The 23,496-nt window shown below is 41.8% G+C and overlaps 1 protein-coding gene across 10 annotated transcripts in view; it reads right to left on the bottom strand.

Moving 5' to 3' along the window:
• Positions 1-23,496, bottom strand: part of LOC119489605 (ankyrin repeat and SAM domain-containing protein 1A) — an 81,732-nt gene that overhangs the window by 52,294 nt on the left and 5,942 nt on the right. For 8 of the 10 annotated variants that reach the window (XR_005207212.1, XR_005207213.1, XM_037772271.1 and 5 more), the window contains exons 2-4: positions 13,759-13,839; positions 13,417-13,573; positions 11,633-11,695 (exon numbers count right to left, since the gene is read on the bottom strand). Coding sequence is in view for 8 of the 10 variants with exons in the window: in XM_037772271.1 (XP_037628199.1) it covers positions 11,633-11,695; positions 13,417-13,573; positions 13,759-13,839 (301 nt within the window). In the remaining 2 variants the exon portion in view is untranslated. The remainder of the gene's footprint in view (positions 1-11,632; positions 11,696-13,416; positions 13,574-13,758; positions 13,840-23,496) is intronic. The other 2 variants (XM_037772277.1, XM_037772279.1) reach the window with 1 other exon arrangement.

Here is a 23,496-nt window from a genome sequence, read left to right as displayed (position 1 = left end):
GCCCGGGTGGAGGACTGGCAGACATGCATGGACTAATGAGGACAGGTGTTGGGGACGGCGCCGAGTGCCAGGGGCAGCAGGGTGCTAGCAGAGCGGCAGAGGCACCCAGACAGGTGGGGAACTAAAAGAGACATGGGACGTCACAACATCGCTGGCATTGTATAGCTACAAAAGAGTGAAACCTGGCCCATTAGCTTTGCCCCGTCACATCAATGAGGTACCACTTCTGCTCACACATCAGAGCACGTCAAAGGCAACAATCATTGATGTTCTAGACATAAGATGATCAAGGGGAAGAGATGAGTGTTGCATTTTCCACAAGCCTTGTATTGTGACTGTTGTGTTTCTAACGTAGCCGAGAGAGAAGGTGGACTTTGTAGTTGCCTGACAGTAATGTTAACTCAATTTCAATGGCCGAAGCTTTGAAGCATTCGGGTCAAATGGCCCTACCGATCAGTCTCATACCCTACCGATCAGTCTCATACCCTACTGATCAGTCTCATACCCTACCGATCAGTCTCATACCCTACCGATCAGTCTCATACCCTACCGATCAGTCTCATACCCTACCGATCAGTCTCATACCCTACCGATCAGTCTCATACCCTACCGATCAGTCTCAGTCTCATACCCTACCGATCAGTTTCAGTCTCATACCCTACCGATCAGTCTCATACCCTACTGATCAGTCTCATACCCTACTGATCAGTCTCATACCCTACCGATCAGTCTCAGTCTCATACCCTACCGATCAGTCTCATACCCTACCGATCAGTCTCAGTCTCATACCCTACCTATCAGTGTCATACCCTACTGATCAGTCTCATACACATGATGATGGTAACGCCACAGCCGCACACACGCACGCACGCACGCACACGCACGCACGCACGCACGCACGCACACACACAACATGTTGTGGGTGTGGAATTTATACAGCGTGAGTGAACAAGACATAAAACTCTCAATTTGTAACACCTGTGAGTCCAAAATAAGCCGTGGTGGAAGAACAACCTTAACAGTTTGACAACAAGAATGTCACTGTAACTTGGTGCAGTTTTGGAGAAAATGGAATATAATTTATCTAATAGTCAAGGTTTTATTATGAACATAAAATTGAATTTCAAATGTCTATGACAGAAAAGTTCCAAAAATGTTTGTGTATGCTGTCAATTATAGTTCTTAGAAAGACAGAAAAATCGCATCGGCAGGTGAGACTTGAAAAAACGGAATTGGACAAGAAAATTGCAATCAGTGCATCTCTAATAAAAATCCGATCAATAGCCGGTAGTGATGGACTGGTGTCCTTCATGTCACAAATATTCACATTATGGTCAATCATTCTGTGCAAAAGGTGAAAATGATCTCATCTCAAAAATCTTCAATGTAGAACAACAAGCCAACTGACGACCAGAAGAGACAAACAGCAATTAAAAGCAGTAATTCAGTTGTAAACTCAGTAAGTGGTGCTTATTGGATCTAATGACTCGCATGCAGCAACAAGATCAATGTGTAATAGACCCGAGAACCTCCAGCACTGTTGATGTCCTCTATAATGACCAGCCAGCAGGGGGCGAAGCCTGCAATCCAGGAGCTGAACTGAGATGATGGCGTGGGAATACTCTCAAAAAACGAACACACAATGACAACATGGATAGTCCTAATTAAGACGGTGCTGGGTTGTAACTAGACACAGGGGAAAACCACTATCCTGCCTGTAGTAGGATATAACATGAGAGTGGAAAACAGCGTTACAATCATTGCTCTCAAGATGTGACAGAAACTTGTGATTCTTGGCAATATGCAAATAAAACCTGTAAAAAACCCTGCAGCTTTTTTGGCTCTATTCACATATTGTGCATCATCTTAAGGGTGGGGCAGATAATGCCAGCTATTGTGGAACCACATGCTCCGAAAGTCGGTCATTCCAGACACCTACAAAAGGGCTGACAGCTGGCATGAGAGAGGCCCCGCATGGACAAGCATGATGCCAGTTTGGGTGACTCCCAGAGGAACATGCCAGCTGTGCCACTGAAGACAGGACATCATGTGGAGTGGAGGGGGCAACAGGGCAGATTTAGACAGGTGTCAGTAGCCCCTTAAATGAGACTCTCTCAAAGACCTAGCGCCAGATGGGATCAGCAGGTATCTCCTTCATTTGTTAGAGGGAGAGAGTGGGATTGAGAGAGAGAGAGAGAGAGAGAGAGAGAGAGAGAGAGAGAGAGAGAGAGAGAGAGAGAAGACTGGCAAAGCAGGTCACAGCTTGAGCAGAGAGAAAGGAGGTGGAGCTTAGAGGAACAAAACGACACCTGCCTATTAAAAGAGGGGACGCAGAGGGGAAAAAAAACAAAACACGTCTTCTCTTGGGTGAACTTAACTGAACAAAACAAATGAAAAAAAAGCCTTTCTCTGAGAACTAAACCAAAGGAACCTCGGTTTTCGCTGCCTGGGTGGTTTCATTTGGGATTTGTATACTTGTTTCCCCTTTTCTCACACGTACACAGACTCTCGCAGAGAAAAGGCCGGACCGCACATTCAAAAGAGCATGCCGTCTTCCAACTGTGACGCACCATGAAGCATTTTGTCACAGCTTTTTAGAGAGATTTACTTCTGAGTATTTAGATGACTTCAACATACACGCTGTGATTACTTCAGCATGACTCACTTCCTCAAATATGCAGGTCTGCTGCTTCAATAGTAATCCCAGTAAATCTAGCATATAATGATTTACACAAAGCATCGGACACAAGTAGCCAATGGGAGTTTTGTAAATGTGCGTGTTACTAAAACATGAAGCCTCTTCTCACAATGTAAAACAGGAGTGCAATATCAGATACCTAGAGGGCTGATACATTTAACTGGGTGCGTATGATCATGTTCAGACCAAGTGTGGTGGTCAGTGCTCTATAGCTGTGTGTCGGCCAGCATCTGATCGTATTAAACATGGCCGAGCAGCCACTTGACTCACAGATGGGAAACAAGCAGCAGTGAGACATCAAGCCTCGTCTCGCCCTCCCCTGATGGAAGCTATGCTACACGTTATTCACACAGGGGCCTTCCACTGCAGGGCCTCTCCAAGAACTCCCAAACACCCCCAAAAACCACCTCCATCACCTGAGTTTTGATTGTCTTTTGGATTTTTTGCTTTTTAAACACATGCAAAACATAACCTGCTTATCTACCTACTGAATATGAAAGTCAATTCCACTTGGGGACAGATGAGGAGAATCTGTAGATAATGTATCTCTCATTTCTGTGATTTATGTGGAGGACATACAGGCTGCATCCAAAGTCACATACTACTACACTACATAATACTCAATATGTGTACCATCATTCAACATATTTTTGTGTGAATAAACTGTATGTATCTTTTCGGACGCACCGAGCAATAATGTACGTTTTCACTTCCTGAGAGCCTCCTTGCCGGTTGTAACCATGGTAACCCGTTGCCAACCTCATGTGACCAAAACGACGGTTTGTAAGAATCAAAGTCGGAATTCATTTAAAATATATATTATGCCAAGTAAAGGGAAATCTTATAATTACAGTTAAATTGAAGAGATACTGATGTTACAGAGCCGTCCGTCAACGTCTATTTGAAACATTGTCGTCACTACTGCATTGCATTACGGGATATTTATGACGCCGTAGTATGCAATTTGTGTACTATTGGTTTCATACTAAGGTTTCGGACATACTAAAAAAATCACACATACTGTTTGAGCGTACTAAATAGCATGATAGTATGGAATTTTGGATGCAACTACAATATTTAGTGTAACTCTCCTGTTGAAATTGTCCTGTGGAATAAACTATATTTATGTGCTGCTACATACACCTACTAGACACAAAGTTTGTCTTATCTGCATTTTAAGTGAAACGATTGAATGTTGTTTAGCACACTGAGTGCCACTAATATGTAACTGCCATGTCACCATCAAAAACCAGGCAAAAAAAATGTGTGTAGCACTTAACAGATTTAAAAAAAACATTTGTGTGGTGATTTATTCATCTAAACCCATTGAAATATCATGCTTTTAGACATAGAGGCCACAACTTGAAAAACAACAGCTTCAAAATCAACTCTAAGAGCTGCATTGTTTGACGTCCACATTACAAAATAGTCTGTCATCGAGCTGATTAAAAAAAAAAAAGAGTAAACATGGCATAAGAGGAACTAAAAAATGGGTAGCCTGGTTTGAAACTAATTTTAGCAGAGTGGTAGCCCTACAGCTAAAGAACAGAAATCTCATTTCAAAACACTGTTATACAAAATTAATTTGTGATGTTCAGTGCAACAATTTCATATTCTTACATAAGAAGGACTCAGTGAGTCCCAGCATGAAATCTCACTCTATGAAAGAACAGGATCTGCCTTATCTCCGCTGTACTACCACGGGCCGTGTGAGCAGTCAAACAATCATGTACTAACAAGACACAGCTCTGAAGGCTATAACACAAAATGGCACCAATGACTCGCAGCCTCGCTGGGAAAGAGATTAGGATTCACACGGCACAGCCAAGACTTCCTGGACAGTACATGTTTTTATGAAAATCCTGTCTTTGCTGTGATGCTACAGACGGCGTCAAACGCCCTCCTGATTTAGACCTCGGTGCATGTCGAACAAGAAGAGATTAAGATCTCCACGGGTGCCTGCTGATTGATAAACCCTGCCCTAACCAGCAACATCTGGAGATTATACTCCATTGTGTTCTCATGCTGCAGAATATTCAGAGAGCGGGGTGGGGAGAGAGGCGCACAGTGACGGAGAGAACAGAGGATGTTATGATTCTCACAACCTGGGGCCGGGAGATGGTAACACGCTTTGACGAGCGACCTCTGTCACGTGATGCGCAGGCTGGCAGCGGAGCGAGGCAGCGGTTACGTCAGCCTGGCAGTGGTAGTAGTAGTGGTGGGAGGTGGTGGTGGAGGAGGGGGCTGAGCAGCTGTTGCAGCTAGTGTGCCAAAGGGCTGCCCATGCACGCTACATGCCCACGTCCACCGTCACTATCTGACATCCTGATGCATGCATACAGTAATAATTAACCTATATCTGCTTACAAATACATTACAGTTTGTATTACATGTTTATATACTGCATATAAATGAAAAATAAGGGGGGGGGGGTTAAAGGAGTTACAGTTGTTAAAGTGTTATCAATTGAATAATTTTTTTATATTGTCTAGTGCTGAATGTAGTCAATTACTTGACTAATTAATAGGGCTGCCAAAGTTAATGCGATAATAACGAGTAAATGCAAATTTGTTTAAAGGCCACTAATTTCTTTAGCGCATTAACGCATCTTTTCGGAGGTTGTAGCGGGCTCAGTCTTAAAGCTAGAGTGAAGATACTGGCATCATATGTCATCATATATCCAAACTTGCGCTAAATTTTGGCCATTTTCGAAGGGGTCTCTTGACCTCTGACCTCAAGATATGTGAATGAAAATGGGTTTTATGGGTACCCCCGAGTCTCCCCTTTACAGACATGCCCACTTTATGCCTCACATGTAGTTTGGGGCAAGTCATAGTCAAGTCAGCACACTGACACACTGACAGCTGTTGTTGCCTGTTGGGCTTCAGATTGCCATGTTATGATTTGAGCATATTTTTTATGCTAAATGCAGTACCTGTGAGGGTTTCTGGACAATATTTGTCATTGTTTTGTGTTTTTAATTGATTTCCTATAATAAATAGATACATACATTTGCATAAAGCAGCATATTTGCCCACTCCCATGTTGATAAGAGTATTAAATACTTGATAAATCTCTGAAAATGTGTGATTAATTTGCGTGATTAACTATGAACAATCATGTGATTAATCACGATTAAATATTTTAATCAATTGACAGCCCTACTTATTAATCAACTGACAGAAAATTAATCTACAACACTAATATTTTTTATCAAGCAAAAATGCAGGACATTTGCTGATGTTACGTTCAGCTGCTTTTTTCTTCTTTATATTATTTTAAATGGAATATCTTTGGGTTTAGGACGGTTGGTCGGACAAAACAAGCAATCGGAAATCAGATTAGCGTTTTCTGATATTTTATATTTAAAAAAACGACATTAACAATTTTCCTTTTTTTACCATTATTTTTTATTTATTAATTATTTCAATTTATTATATGTATGTATTAATTTAATATTTTCATTCATTACTAATTTGATTTATTACATATATTAATTTATTTGTATTTATTTTCATTAATAATAAATGTATGTATGTATTATTTTTTTAACTTTTCTTTCAATTAATGTTTTGTTCTAATAATCTCCAATGCACATCTTTAAAATCAATAAATTTGATCACAAAAAAGAAAAAACAACAGATTAATATTAGTTTAAATAATTGTTAGTTTAAATAATTGTTAGTAAATACTCATAAAAGTGTTCCCTCTATTAAATGCACTCCAACAACAACATAAAGTCTGACTCTAATAGTTGATTTTTATTTGGACGCTGTGACGCATTCCAGATTTAACAGACCTTGCAGTCCTGTACTGAGATGAATGTCTAACTTGGCTTCCTGCCAGAGATTGTAATTCTTTGTAAAGTGGACTTATTCTCCCTTTTAACAGGAAATGTTAGTTCTCCCGTCGTAATCCACTTGATTAAATGGGACTTTCCAAACATAACTAACCTAAAAGTCTTTAAGATCACAGATAGCATCTCTGTAACTGAAACTCTCCCCCTCCAGTAACTAATGGCTCCACCTGCTGTAAGACACACCCTGAAATGTGCAAAACGTGAATGCATTACAATGGAGAATTCCTGGTCCTTCTGTTAAATGACAACACGTCCCCTCGAGGACTCCTCAAATGTGCTTCAGCCATTTCTTGGCACGACAGAGACAAGAACAAGTCCTGGAGGATGAGCGGAGAGCAGAAGGTAAAGGGAGGGAGGGGATATGATGGTGTTTGTTGAGGGAAGAGCTGGACACTGAAGTGACAGACAGAGGGGATGAATGAGCGCGCTGGCAGCCTGCGAGTGATGTGCCCGGAGGAAGGAGGGGGAAACGCTGCACCACTGATAATGAGGTGACGAAGACCTAAGACATTACTGCTGCCATCAGAAACTTCTTCCTCCATCAGCCCTCTGAGATACTGCACACCGAGCCTGACAGAAACACATACGATCCATTTCCAGTCGAAACATGAGCACATATCCGTCCAAAGCCTTGCCGTTATTCTTATTAAATGTCATTTATGTGACATCTCTTGAGCATCAGTTTTTATTCCGTTTTGGATTCGTCCAGGGTAACTTACAGCACACGGTGGAGTTCAGAGCGCCGTGACATCTGAGCCCGGGTCGGAGGAAGTCATCTAAACATATATCGTATTGGACATGTGACCTATATAGGAAGATGAAGCGAGGGTGAGAGGTAGCGTGATATGAGTGTGGGCAGACTGGGGGCTATATCTTATTATGGAGTAATAAACAGAATGTATGATAATTAACAGAAAAAGAGGTCAATGAAGACATTCATTAAAATGGTCTCTACTGAAGCCAGACTTCCTATACTGTGTTCATTTAACTATTCAGTTTCCTCACATCAAATTTCTCTCATTATTCTCATAGTTACGTGCTGAACGTCCAACTGCCCAGATGTTAGATCAGATATTTAGATGATGATAATGATTAGATAATCCTTATGCCATCATTCCTTAGATAAGATTATTCTTCACAGCAAACATAATACACGTTGGCGTAAGAGGGAGCCGACTAGCGCTGCAACTAACGATTCAAATAATCAATTATTATTTTCTCAATTCATTGTCTTTAAATGTCTTGTTTCAGTTCAACACCCAAATATAATCAATTCACAATTATATTAAACAGAGAAATGCAGAAATATCCTACGTGGAGTTGGATCCTGAACTTGAAAATATTGAATATCATGATATTAGGTTTTGTGATACTATGTCGATTCTCAAAAACACTATTGATTTGTAATTAATAGTTTACATGCAAAGATTAACTCAGTCAATACTTAATTTAATTTGCAAGGATATGTGCCCTCTCAAAGTAGTGCTTTGATGTTGGATGTAACAGGGACTAAGATAAATGCAAATGCACTCCCACTGTTCTGATTGCATAAAAAAGTTAACTTTTTTTACTCAGATTTGATGCATATGGCGGTGTGTTCTTTATACTATGATAGTTTTTCTAAAATTAGATTAAAAAAATTGCAATATATCGCCTTGCTTGGAGTACCGCAATACATCGTGATATATTGAATCGTAACCCCTGTATCATAATATCGTATCGCCACATTCTTGCCAATACACAACCCTAATTTAGAGCGGAAACAATTAGTCTATAAAATAATCAATTAGTCAAATGACAGAAAATTATTCAGCAATTTTGGTAATTGATTGATTTTTCAGCCAAAACAATCTCTGGTTCAACTTCAAGGTTCTCTAAAAAAGGATTTGCTGCTTTTTTTTTGTCTTACGTGACAGGAAATTGATCGTTTGGGGGGAGGTTTATATTGTTTCTGACATTCAATAGATCAAAAGAACAATCAGTTAATCTAGGAAATAATAGCTAGATTCATCCATGACGAAAAATATCATCAGTTGAAACCCTAAGTCGATTATCAAAAAGGTTGCTGATTAATTTTCTGTTTTTCAACTAATTAATTAAAGAGCTAATCATTTCAGCTCCAGTATCTAAAACTTGCTTTTTAATAAATTTCTATTACAGTAGGTATCGAACCTGTGTAACCCCAATATTCAGATGGCGAGGTCAGTCCAGGTCACGTCCGGTCAGTGCTTATCTCTCCCTTACGGAGGCGTTTGAAACATCACAGCGGCCAACCCACCATGGAAAACTATCAGTAGGAGAGCGCGCAGAGACATCATGAATAAACATCGGTCTGGCTGGCTTCCTGGACCAGGATGACAGAGAACTGGACCAAGTCCAGTCTGACGTCTCCAGTGTCCCTGTAGGGGACCACTGAAGCCCCAATCATCCACGAGTCCAGGACCCAACTTTAAGCCTCATCACACACACACACCGTTCATGTCTGGCTGGCTCGCTCTCAAACACCACATCTCTCCACTGGGTCACTCACCGCCACTGTACCGTGACACCGTTACTATGACAACGTCCCACCTCTTCCTCTCCTCAGCAACGCCAGCTCCCGAGCACAAACTAGGAGGTGGGGAGAAGAGGATGAGGAGGAGGAGGAGGAGGGGCAAACACACCCATTTACACTCTCACACAGGCAAGCCTGGCAAGGAGATCTTTCTTTGATGCTGATGCAAAGAGACTGGTACACTGAAAACCTCCCATCCTCCTCTTCCTCCTCCTCCTCCTCCTGAGATGGCTCTCTGGTGCTGGAGTGTGATGAGAGGGGAGGCACCCCGCCCACTCAGTCACATGATGCCATCAACCATGACCACAACCAGGGCCAGGAGTATCCACACTGCCTCCATCTTTCTTATTTATTCATAAGAAAGCTTCAATTATTCAGGCTGGTGACCAGGTAGTGGCCCAAAAACTATCCTGAAAGTGTTTACATTAAGACATCATCTCAGTAGACCTCAGGACTTAATGTGAAAACAACCACTGCAGGGAAATTCACACTCCAAATATATAGCAGCAGCATTAAAGAAAGCCAGCCTTCCCATCCAAACGCTAAGAAGATTAGTCTAGGGGGGGAAATGCGACAAGGTTCAAAAATAGTGTACAGCTTTATCTACAGGCCTGGGTGGGTTTCCAGCTCTGCCAGCTGAAAATGCAATCATGGAGCAACCAACATGTTCGCACCGCTCACTGATCCGACTGTGAGGGTGACACTGTTGGAGAGACACTGTCAGCTCCACAGTGTCTGTTGAGCTGAGCAGCCATCCTCCTCGTGGAGACATGCTGTGATCGGGGCTTCCCTGGGTAGCCGAGCGCAATGAGGATGGTGCTCAAGGTGAAATATAAAAAGTGCCTGATGGAATACTGTATGTATTCCTCCAGATAATGAGAGATAGAGTAAAAGTTGGGTCCATTTTTTTTTTACTACAGTTGGTGAGTAGTTTAATGAGTGCCTGATTCTTTATAGGAAACACGATAAGAAATTATCTTTCTTTCCTAAGACAAGTGCTAAAATGAGTAGCTGGTTAATAAGTGACTCAATCAACATTAATTGATTTCAATCACAAAATAAGAAATAGAAATTAACAAGAGTCTACAGACATGAACTGCTCTGTGATGTTGCACTTAGGCTCATGTTTACTGTGTTCACCATCTTAGTTTAGTATTTTAGCATTCTAACATTTGTTAACTTAATAACTAACTAACTAACCAGCTAACTAAGCGCAAAGTGCAGTTGAGGCTGATGGGAATTTAATTAGTTTTGCAGGTATATTTTGACCTGATGATGGTGCTAGATGGGGGATCAAAGCTATTTCAATGTCTCCTGAGGGACACATGAATGTGAGTACTAAATGTAATGTCAATCCATCCAATAGGTGTACAGACATTTCACTCAAAACTGTAAATATCGATATCATGTTGTGCTAGAGGAAAAGTTAGGGGATCATCAAGTCAGTAAGATTTATCCTCTGGGGACCACGGATGTCTTTTACAAAAATGATGGCAATTGACAGTTGGGGGTTCGAGATATATTTCAGTCTGGAGCTGTGAAGTGACTGACTTTGCCATCCATAGAGCCACGCTGCTAGCATGGCTTAAAATAAAACAATATTTTAGTGCCAGTGTGGGACGCTCACATGCATTAACGTGCACTAAAAGGCACGGGCGGCCGGCCTGTCTATGTCAACAAAGCATGGAGAAGCTCTGAATATAACACACACAGAGGGAGAGAGACTTCATTCTCTGCTCAGGTAGACATTACTCCTCTATACCTTTACGTAGCAAATACTTGTTTGCTGTTATATGAATGCTCTTAATATCGAATTTAGCACCTTTAATATAGTATTTGACAAAATAATTAGTCCAAAATAAAGTAGCAGCACTACACAATTCATCCCTTTGGCACTCCATTTGTAGCAATACACAATCCACCAGCAGCCCATATTACAGAGGACTTCCTGTAAGCTACTCCATTTGTCCACTTTCCACTGTTGATTTTTTAATACCATAATGTTCGCTGTAGCTTTAATTGATAGTGTGGTTTGCTATCAATCAATATGCTGGTTGTGTGGTGCCAACAACTGTTCTGCTTCAGGCTGCAGATTATACAAGGTTTCATTACAAATTTGCGAAATTTTTAACACGGCAAAAAAAAAAAAAGAACATCCAGACCCATAAATCACCTCAAGAGGACAGACAGACACTGACCCTGATCAAAAGGCTGGTACAGTATTGTAACATGTAGAAAATAGATTACTTCATGTAGTGGAGGGCATGTTGTAACACAATGTCACGTGTATTAAACATAGCATCTCAATAAAGTTGGAGATCCCAAGCGAGCACGAGTAGAAAGCCAGAGGACAGGGATCTACTGATAGTCGGTGAAATTAAAAGCTTCCCCGTATCTCTGCAGCAGAGTGGCCCCGCAAGCAGCAGCAACAAACCAAACCAAAGCACAGAAAGACAACACAGCAGTAAAGCAAAGAAGCACTTCAAAAGGAAATGTAGTTTCGGCAGCACTGTGTACACACCTTGGCATTAATATAGGGGTCAAAGGGCCCACAGCGTTTGAACTCTTTATGGTCTACAGAGCTCTGGGAGGGAGGAAGAGAAGATAGGCCAATGGTTTTGGTTCAGACAAGCAATGAACAAATGAATGATGATCACAAATGAGTCAAACTAAATAAAAAGGAGAAATCAGATTTGAGTTAATGAACAATCAGATGTCATGAACAGCCAGGGAGAAATGACACAAAATGAGACAACAGATTTTTTCATCTAGTTGATTTTGAGGGTTTGATCAAATATTATGATTTCAAGACTTTTTTGTGGAGCTCATAATGGGTCATTTCTCCTCATTCCAAACAGGTCAGGCCAGAAATGGAGCTGGTCTGCCTGTGCGGTAAGCAACCAAACAAAAATATGAAATCATATGAGTTAAAACAGTTAAAATGGTTAGGGGGGCAAACAAGCACTTCTCATACTAGCATGGCGTCAAAGCACTTCCAAGTATCACGGCGTCACAGTAGAAGTCAGACTCATGATGCACAGAGGTTAATGCACTCTGGTCGCAATGTGTTTAACATTCATTTTGTTCAAATACAGTATAGAGCATGCCATGCTGAACTAGAATTAGAAATATGTCCACGTGGCATTTTGCTGCTAAAAATGACTTCCTTACCAAGTGGAAAACGTCCTGTGGATGCTGACTAAACCATTACAACTGTAATAGTGAAACTACTACAGGTCAAAAAATGTGCTGACAAGCTACATTTTTCTTTACTTTAAAAGGCGACCTTACACGTCTTCTGCATACAGACCATGGATGTATATTAAGACCTGGATACGGTGCCACCGTTCAGCCTTGCTTTTATTTTTTTCCATGGCCACTTGCGAAATTGTAGCGAAAAAAAATCCCCTGCAGCCCAAAAAGCATTTTGCCCATAGGCCAACATTGTAAAAGGGATGTCTGTAAAACTGTCTACAGGACATCACGAACTGTAAACAAGATCAATTATGACTCTTTCTATTATGATTTTTTGATCCATGGAGGTTTTATATTAGTAAATCTTTACTCGAGCCGTAAAAAGCGATTTAAAAATCGGTGACGTCTAGGGTTGTCCCGAATACCATTTTTTGGGCTTCAAAGCTTCGGTGAGAAATAATCAAAGGTATTGCAAATTTCGGGACAGTGCTGCTGCCACACTACTGTACACACACACACACACACACACCTCTACCCATAACAAACAGTAATATCTGTCTGAGAATAACTAATAATAAATAATGTTGAATATGAATGATGAATAATGTTGTGGGATTATTCCTTATTTCATGGGCTATATTTATACATTATTATTACATACAAAGAAACGAGGCATTCGAATACCGATTCGGTGGTCTATTACCATGGCAACGATCGAAGCATTCGGATCATCCCTGGCGACGTCATCACAATGTAAAGTCAATGGATCGAGTAAGAAACACTACTGCGCATATTCAGTGGGCCGCATTAAACCACCGCAGTAAACCTGTAAACTAGAATACTTTTTTGGCGTATGCACCAGGCGAGCCATTCTCATTGGAATGAATAAGCTCCATCTTGGGTTCCGGTATCCAGTTCTTATAATACACCCATGACACAGACTCACATATTCTAAACAAACTCTGAAAAGAATGAAGAACAAATCAATTTAGTGCTGACATCATTTCACGCTGTTATTAAAATGTGTTTGAAAAAAACAAAAGCAGAACCTTTAACAGTGAAACGGAAACACAAACACAACCACAGAAGAGTAAAAATGCAGCGGCAGACCTGCTCGTTGAGCTTAGGGTGTGAAGGCCCTTGGTGAATGAGCAGTTTGACGATGTGTTCGTCTCCCTTCCACGCAGCCAGGTGGAGCGGGTAGCAGCCCTTGTTGTCGGCGATGTTGGTCAAGGCCTCGTTTCGTAGCAGCGCCTCCACCACCTCGCTGCGGATGAAGGAAAGGGAGAACCACACTAATGAATACACACGACCTTCGCAAACAAACAGCCAATCAATAGCTTTATTCTCCCAGAGGGGCAATTGTCTGTGAGGGCAGACCTCATTTAATGCATAAAACAGAGGAGCTGAAAACAGGCTCCCAATTCCCAGAGTTATTTATCACGGATCTACCTGTGTCCGTTTAGGGCGGCGTGGTGGAGAGGGGAGTATCCAGTGCTGTCCACACAATTCACATTGGGGCCTCTCCAGATACTGTTAAGAATAGAAAGGATTGTTAGGCTTCCACATTACACACACACACACACACACACACACACACACACACACACACCAAACAAACACAAGCCTATCCCTCTGTAAAGTCTCTGACTGTGGGTGTGACCGACTCGGCTGTGATTGCTATCTCAGTCCTCTCACAGCACACAGGTGGGGGTGAACATTCATGCACTCTCTCTTCCTAGAAAAACATTTGTAAGAGGACAGGAATGAAGAAGCACAGGCCAGAAAACCAGGAAGTAAAAGCAACACTATTACCACTGAGCTAAGATGAGCTAATCGTGTCTAATTTACAGTAACTCCGTGCAAACCCGGCCCTGGTTATTCTAGGCCAAGTCCTGAAGTAGAAAAGGGCTTTTGTTATGCAGTACAAAGCGACAACAACAAAGCATTGGGACGGAGCCAAAGAGCATCGAAGGGGGTAAAGTGTAAGGTAGTCCAGCGTCAGCCCAGCACTGGCTTTCACTGAACTCAGCTGTCAGCTCAGATTGGTTTGTTTCTTTTAATTTGCAAAGAGCCACTGTGGTGAGGAGGAAAGAGGACGATGATAGAGAGATGGGGGGGAGCGGTGAAGGGAGAGAGATGGAGGGAGTAATTTAAGAGGCTAAAGGATGTCTGAGTGCCAGGACTGGGATGTGATGTGAGGCTCTCTCCGAAAAGACCTCAACACATCCTAAATAAATCATGCGACGCGGAAATCCCAGCACTGGTGAACCAAATATCCGAGACCGGAGAGTCATTTGCCAAACAGAAAGAGAATGGGAGCAAAAGCAGTGGGCCTACCAGAGAATCAATCATGAATGGGAGAGGACATTTTATTTAGCTTTTGATATATTATAGAAAGCTGTCTCGAAGTAATGCAAAGTACTGATTTGACAACATTAGGATAGCTTCATAAATTATGCAAGAGAGTCATTTCTATGAATAAAGCCTTTGGAGAGAACTCTACGAGGAAAAAGAACAGCAGAGCGGGGTGACTTGCAAATCTTTTCAGTGCAATAGACGGGTTTGTATACTAACATTACCGGGTGTGTGCACGTGCAGGGGGCAAAACCGCTCTACTATATACTAGACCCCTGCAGAGTCCGACCACCAGATACCATTATTATATGAAGCATTGGTATGATATTTGTTCATTATTATCACCTGTTTTAAAAATGGTAACATTAGATAAGACATAAGTGTGACTTGACTTTGAGGACCAGGGTTTGTTTGGTTGACACTCTGGTTGGCGTTCAAGTTACCACTTGATGGCCCTTTTGGATACTTTTTAATTTTTTTTTAAAACGTTAATATAAAACTGGAGACTTGGATTTTGGTCTTGTTATTAGTACCAGTCACACAGCAGCTCTTTGTATGTCGGGCAGGTGAACATTAACATTAGACTGCTGACGGTTCTCTATTAAATAGCGTGTTGCTATTTGTTGTTGTGACTGTGGGGAGGAGGAACGGCTAGCAGACGTTACGGCATGCCGGCGTGAGCTTTCCCTCGTCGTAGTCGCGTAATGTTACAACAATTTAGAGCCGTAACAAAGTCTTGCATCACTTCTAAGTTTTAAGTCATAGTCAAAATATCCATCCATCCATCTGCAACCGCTTATCCCGTTAGGGGTCGCGGGTGGGCTGGAGCCGATCCCAGCCGACATTGGGCGAAGGCAGGGTACACCCTGGACAGGTCGCCAGTCCATCGCAGGGCTGACACATATAGACAGACAACCATTCATGCTCACATTCACACCTACGGGCAATTTAGAGTCCACAATTAACCTAACCTGCATGTCTTTGGACTGTGGGAGGAAACCGGAGTACCCGGAGAAAACCCACGCTAACACGGGGAGAACATGCAAACTCCACACAGAAGGGTCCCAAGCCGGATTCGAACCTGCAACCCTCTAGCTGTGAGGCGCCAGTGCTAACCACTGCACCACCATGCAGCCCTAGTCAAAATAATATATATTAATATTTCCTTAGAGTGTGGGTCGATCACCCTGTCGTTGATCAGTTCATTTTTATCGATCTGTGGAGCGTGACAGCTCGCCATGACCACCCCGCTGCTTTGCTAGCGCTGTTTGACTAGAATGCTTTTAGCCCATCAAGCCTGGATCCATAATCTCCTTCTGTTTTTAGTAAAGGCACGTGATCCCCCTCGGAATATTACACATTTTCAATCCATCTCTTCTGCAGTTGATGCCGTTTTACTGCACAACAACTCTTTGTCATCTCTGCTTTGCAGCTGAGCTCCGCTAGACACGCCGTGCTTTCTGCCCCCTCGTTGCGTGCGCATCTCTGTGATGACGTTGCACAGAAACCAGTCTATAAAAAAACAAAAACATCCGATCCAGGAGTTGAACACACTCACAGACACAATATGAATTGAAAGTAGTGGCAGCAGGATGCTCAGCCTCCTCGTATCAGCTCCAGTGCCACCGTGTGACTTTGCTTCACACACACACTTTTTGTCGCAGTAATGGCTGTTTTGTCCCCCCTCCCAAAAAAATACATCTCCCGTAATAGCTCTCAGAGCAGCCTGCAATTACACAGTCAGAGCCGTCTCATTAAATAAGTGTCTCGGAGGGCTCTAAAGCCCGCAGAACAATGAGCCCGACGGTGCACAGACACACAGGGATGCGCCACTCTACTAGTCATCATAAGCTAAGCCGTTTATTTCTTACAGCGGGCCCTCTGGGTCTCATCTCACCAAGTCAGGCAGCCATGAAGAAGACATCAAACGCAGGGCGTGCAAGGAGGAAATACTAGAATATGTGGCGGGAGGAAATGTCAGGGATTGATAAATTTCTGTTAGAGAGAGGGGGTAAAATGTGCGAGCTACGATTATGTCAGCTCACATATACACACTTCCTCTCCATTCCAGTAACCAAATTTGCAGTTAAGAGTAAAGCAGCAACACTGGCTTGTGCGTGGCCGCTGAACACATCAAAAGGGAAAACTGAGACAGAAACAGACTCTAGTTGCTGTCCCAGATAAAGAGTTATGTAACGGCTTACAGCAAAAAGCCCATAAACAAATTAACATAAACATGAACGGAGCAGCGACTAAGACTGGTGGAGAATTTAACAAATTCAGGCATAAGGCTGCAACGATTGCTAAAATGATGCAAGAAGAGAAGGCATGCCGTAGCGTTGGGAACATGATTAACACGATTTTGTGATTCCACATGTCATGCAACTAAGTGAACATTAGGATATTTACTAGGGCTGCACAATTAATCGAAATTTTATCGAAATCGCAATATGGACTACTGCAATTTTCAAATTGCAATATTTGTTAAATGTGTGTCAAAATACCATTTTAAATTAAGTACTGTTATGCTGAAGAGATGTCCTGGCCTAAACATCATATTCTACAGACTTAAGAAAACAAGATCCCCGCAAAAAAAACACTCCATAATCATTTTAAATGTGTTTTTCAACGAAAATAATAATAATGATGTAAAAATGATCCTACCATCTAATATCCTAAATCATATCGCAACTGCAATATCAGTCAAAATAATCACAATTATATATTTTTTTGGGCTGTCAGAGTTAACGCGACAATAGCGTGTTTTAACGCCACTAATTTCTTTAACGCATTAAGGCAATTGATCTTTCGGAGGTTGTAGCGGGCTTGAGTTTGTTATGTTATGATTGGAGCATACTTTTTATGCTAAATGCAGTACCTGTGAGGGTTTCTGGACAATATTTGTCATTGTTTTGTGTTGGTAATTGATTTCCAGTAATATATACATAAATTTGCATAAAACAAGCAAATTGTGCCCATAATGTCCACTCCCATGTTGATAAGAGTATTAAATACTTGAAAAATCCCCCTTTAAGGTACATTTTGAACGGATGAAAAATTAATTAGTGATTAATCGTGATTAATTAGTGATTAATCACGACAGTCCTAATATTTACTCCAAGATAAAACTCCATTAAGTCAGATGTATCATGAGACATATTGCAAGATTTCCCTTTGTCATTCAAAGTCATCAATTTTAAAGAAAATCTAGGATAGAAGCTAAAATGTATGACGCATCAGCAGTCATGACTCTGATGCGTCATCGCCAGAGGTTCTACAAATGCCACTCAGAAACACAAACATTGTGTCGCATCGACCACATGACCAAAGAAAACCCAACAGGGGGTGTAATGCATCACAAACCACAGCATGATGATGTCACCTTCTGGCTTCTATTTCCATGATATTACAGCTCTAATCTGGGACATGGGTGTTAATTAACGCTATCAAAATCATCTCTACGCGGAGGGAATGAAGATGTCTGCTCATTACGATTTTTCACTGTCATGGTGTTTAAACTCGCTATAAGCAGAGCTGCCTGTAGTAGCGGCGGTCCAAGTGTTACGTCCTCTGAGCATTTTGGCAGCATGGCACTCAAGGGCATGAGTCAGAGTGGTGCTCGACAAACCGCAATCCACTTCATCCTCTTACTACGGCTCACAACCAACCCAACGGAGGGACGGGGCTTAGGCCCATAGCAGGGCAATGGGCAAAACAGAGTTGATTTGGTTTGGGAGGGGGGCACATTCATGCGAGCTGACTGAGGAATTCCTGTTTGAAAGGCTGAGCTAATCCTTAATTTCCCTGAGGGAATATCAGCGGGATGAAGCTAGAGTTGAAAAAGATTCTGGGGGGCTGTAATTCTGTGTTGTACAAAGCCCGGCCAGTACGAGACGAGGAAGGATAATAACGTTTTCCCTCTTTTATGTATTCTCTGCATTAGTTTGCAGATGTTAGTCACACATACTGAAGGCATTTTAAAAAAAGATATGTGGTCTTAAACATAAATCTCCACAGTGTTTTAGTCTGAAGTCCAAATGTCATGGAGCTCCGTAATTAAATGCACAAACAGACACTGGAGTTTGGTTTTCAACCTTTGAATCTCATACTAACTAACTAAACTATCAACTCAATTAGGTTAATTGATATGTTTGAATGCATCTGTTAGTTAGATTAAAGGGATAGTTTGGGTGTTGTGAAGTGGGGTTGTATGAGGTATTTATCCATAGTCAGTGTATTACTGACAGTAGATGACGGTCGGCACGCCTATTGTACTGCTGTGGACGGGGCCGGCAGCAAAACATATTTTAGACACCTAAAAAGAAGGCCCACCTAAAGCGTAATATTTAGAATATTTTTGCCAGTTTACATTGCCGTGAAACAGCTATACAGTCTATGTTTCCAACTGGGAACTGAAGCCGTTATCATGCTCCTGCCAAAGCCACCAGACTCCACTGAAAAAAACAATAATTTTACCTCGCAGAGCACAGGAGTTGCTGGTCTACCGCTGCCTCGATTGGTTAGTTAGTTTGTGTTATTGGATGACTTTGGCGTTTTAAAGGGTTAGTTCAGATTCACGAAAGTCACACAATAGCACAAACAAACTAACCGATCAAGGCAGCGGTAGACCAGCAACCCCCGTGTTCTGTGAGGTAAAATTTATGTTTTTCTTGAATGGAGTCTGGTTGCTTTGGAGAGAGCATAGATGGATACAACAGCTTCAGTTCCCCGTCAGAAAGGGCTGTCTGACGGCAAGATAAAGCAGTGAAAATATTCTAAATATGACATATACACTTAAACTGATATTGATTTTTTTAGGTGATTAAAATACGTTTTGCTGCCGGCCCCGTCCACAGCAGTACATTGCTTTGGTTTCATACAGTTACTCCTGTCTGTTTCTCAAAACTGGGGGCGTGCCGACCGTCATCTATTGTAGGTAATACACTGACTATGGAGAAGTACCTCATACAACCCCACTTCAAAGCACCCAAACTATCCCTTTAAATTAAGTTTGTTTTGATAATTTGATCCATATTCACTAATCTCTGCCAGACATGTATGCAGGTAGAAAAATCAGGGATGCATCATATACAATAATGATTAATGACTAGGACTAATCAGAAATACTAGTTTGACTGCCTTGCAGAGCAAATATTTTTAGCTGCATCAAGTTGATTAACTTCACAACAGCGGGTATTCAAAATAAAACGATTCCAGTATCCTCCAATATTTCCAGTGGAAGTCAGAATATATGATTACATGTTTATTTATGGAGCCCTGAGGAATAGGCAAGGCAAACTTCAGTCTGAGATTTAAGCAAATAAGAACCCAGGTGTGTGTGTGTGAACCCGGTGTCAAATAAACAGATTTGTCCTCCAGCCTATTAGCGGTGTGACCACACTGGGGATTAGTCCAGCCCGGGGCACTGAGCCCAGCAGTGACTGGCGCATGTCAGCTACCGTCAGGGAAATTGGGCTTAATTATGCATACTGCTGGTGGGTGGTGAAACCAGATGCCCCGCAGCCAAACGGCCAACCTGAGCTTCCTCTCCTCAGCAGAGAGAGAAAGAGAGACTGAAGGACCTGCCACAGTCCTCCAGACCTGCTGGGGAATACTCTTTTTAATGAGCTAAAAAATATCTGTCAAGACACCATGTTGGGATCAAAGAACTACAACTGAAATAAAGTCATGAACACTCATCATGAAGGGTGTAACGGTAGCGCACATAGTGTTTTGTTCTGAAGCAGTTTTACAAGTTAGGCAGCACAGGGAAACAAATTACGCAGCAAACTTCCAATCTATGACACGCCTATGACAAGCTGTCAACAAGTCTGACAAACATGTCTTAAAACGACATTTCTTGACCATGTGGTTGATGCTTCTGACCATTTATGGTTACATCTTGATTTTCTAAAACTCCTGATAATGTTTTAAACTATAGCAATTCATCCTGGGGGGGGATATTAATGTCTGCACCAAGTATTGTGGCAATCCATCAAAGAGTCGATCTCACCCAAAACCACAAACGTCAACTTCATGGTAGCGTTAGGTGAAAAATCAGGGGATCACCATAATCAGTAAGATTCATCCTTTGGGTACCATAAATGTCCGTACAAATAAATTCTCTTGGCAATTCAATCAATGTATTCTCGTACAACGGTTTGTATGATATCTTATGAAAAGTTATTCCCAATTTTTTGTGCGTTTTCCTACGAATGTCCAGCAACACGTGACACACTTGTCAATTTCTGCTCCGGTCTTTTCAAAATAAACTTCCGTCTTCACAGGAAACACTTTTATTAGGTGTATAGGCAACAAAACTAGTTAGTTAGAAGAGATTGTGGTTTGGGCTAAAATAACACTGGAAGTTTATAACTTAAGTACGGAAGTTATGTGACAAATAAATCAACGTTGACTTGCACACAGGACACGAACACTGGACCAAAGTGGTGGACCAAACATGATTGCCATCTATAGAGCCACAATGCTAGTGTGGCAAACAAAGCACCTATAAAAGTTGCTGTTGAATGCTTAAGCTACCTTAAGCAGTCCTCAAAATTGATCAAATAATGATAATTGTCAGATAATCTTGTTTTTAGTGCTTCAGTAAACAGCTCCAGTCGTAAAGGAAAGGAAAGTTTTGTAATGAAGACAGCGATGTGGTAGCTCATTTGCCGATTCGATTGTAGTGCACCGCTTTACCAAAAGCCTGATTGAGTCTTCACGGCTCATAAACACGCCGTAGTGAGCTTTTCACAGAGCAACTGTGCTGCAGCAGCGGGAGGTGTGAACAAACTGCAGACTAGGATTAGACCAGTCCAATGGGCTCCAGCAGAATCAAAAGGATGAGCATGAAAACCAGTGGTGGCAGGCTGAAAAGGTGGGGTGACTATAGACTAAGAAAAGAGACGGGGGGAGAATCGGGTAGGGCGAGAAAAGAAGGAAAACACGTTCAATCACAGTCTGTTTCTCAACAAGTCGGCATTTCCCACTCCGACTTCACAGCAGACGCCGCTACGCAACTACACAGATCTTACTGTCTCACACCGGCATCCCCTGTGCGTTTTGCTTGAAAGAGCAAGCTGATGTGCAGTCTCTACTAAAATCTTGCCGGGTGGATGGGCAGTTATTTCCAGTATTGCTGACAAACCCACTTCTGGAAATAGCACATTACTTCTGTCAGATCTGATTTGCATGGTTGAAGATTTTGTCAAATTCTGCTCAGTTTGCTCATAAGCAAAGTCACCCTTTGACTCTGGCACAGCCATTTTTAAGAGTTTTGTGACCGTGATACTTCTTCTGTGTCACGCCTTATTCATGATGTGCTGCATGTATAAGAGAGTAGGTGTGTTTCACAGTTACAGTCTGTTGCCAATCTGCTTAGTCATCCAGTCCAGCGTACGGTGTCTTTTCTGTGGTGTGCACAAAAATATCAAAGCAAAAGGTGATCCTGGATAATTTGTTTCCTGTGTGAACATATTGAGGGCAGTGCTATTACTCTGGCTCCAAGTACAACACGTTTGAAGTCTGGAGGTGGAGTGGAGTGGCGTGGGCCCAGCAGGTGGGCTGGAAGACTGCTGAGAGCAGCAGTGTGGGAGAGCGAGGGAGACGCCAGCCAGCAGGCCAGACAGATGAAAATGTCTGGGTTGGGGGGGCTGCTAATAACCAGCTAAAAACACACATGTAGGGCCGCACAGGTCGAGAGGGTGGGCCTATGGGTCTATGGTTGTTGTGGTACCTCTTCCTACAAATGGGTTCAAACACCACAGAGCCTCAGCAGCCTTATCTTTTCCATTTGTCCATTTGTTATCATAAGGTTTTCAGCGAGTGGGGTGAAATAGAGTTCACATAAACAAGCACACATCGAACTCTGTCTTTGTGTTGCTGTCCTTTCTCATACATAAGCGACTTTTTGTTTCTTTTTTTAACACCAGAAGCACAGAGAGATGTATTTAGAAACCATATAAAAAGAGAACCAAGCGACACAAATGTGTCTTAATGTTTTAAGCACTTTTTAATGTTGTGAAAAGCACCATTAAAATCATTGGGCCTCATTCACCTATATCTTCATAAGTTTGTTTTTAAATTTGTTCTTGAGGAAGGTCCTAGAAAGAAAAGTCTGCGTCAGATTTATGACATGTTCTTAAACCCTCAGATCTGTTCGTACCTGTGTTCTTATGATAAATCCCATTGTTCTAGCAAATTAAAAGCGCATGCCAGATGATCTTAATTTGCATATGTAAACGTAAACACCCCGCCAATCACCATAAAAAGGGCAAGAAAAGCGTCAGCAGTGGAGATAAAATAACACAAAAAAGATGCGTGGGATGCTATTACTCGTTCTGTGTTGAAGAGTAGCGTTTATTTATTTTAAAAGACCATAATGCCTTGTAACATAATGAAAATAATTATCAAAAAATATTATAAATGATGAAAATATTATTATTATTTAAATCCTACATTATTATACAACTGTAGAATTGAAGAAGATGCAATAACCAATTATTTTTATCAGCACTCAAATGTGCGCAATTTTGCTCTTGAGTGTGAGTAGATTCTGTTGTGATTGGTCAACCAAACCAAACTCTTCAGACTCCCTTCCAGCTCAGCTCTAACTATCTTTGTTTGAGGGCATGCCAAATTAGCCGCTAGGCCGGTATTATGGAACTGTGTTACTTGGTGACATCACCACGTTACGGAAGAAAAGGCGGGACTTCAAGCAAGGCGTTTCAGGCAGTTCAGGAGCAGTGGGGGAGAGTAACTCCCTTTGGCTGTGGACTTCGTAACTTTGCAGACCTTTTACATGCACAAAAACACACTAAAGGAAAAGGA

This window comes from Sebastes umbrosus, chromosome 6 (genome assembly GCF_015220745.1).
Source record: "Sebastes umbrosus isolate fSebUmb1 chromosome 6, fSebUmb1.pri, whole genome shotgun sequence".
NCBI lineage: Eukaryota > Metazoa > Chordata > Actinopteri > Perciformes > Sebastidae > Sebastes > Sebastes umbrosus.
Note: the sequence above shows the minus strand (reverse complement) of the source record. Positions and strands in the feature narration are given on the sequence as shown.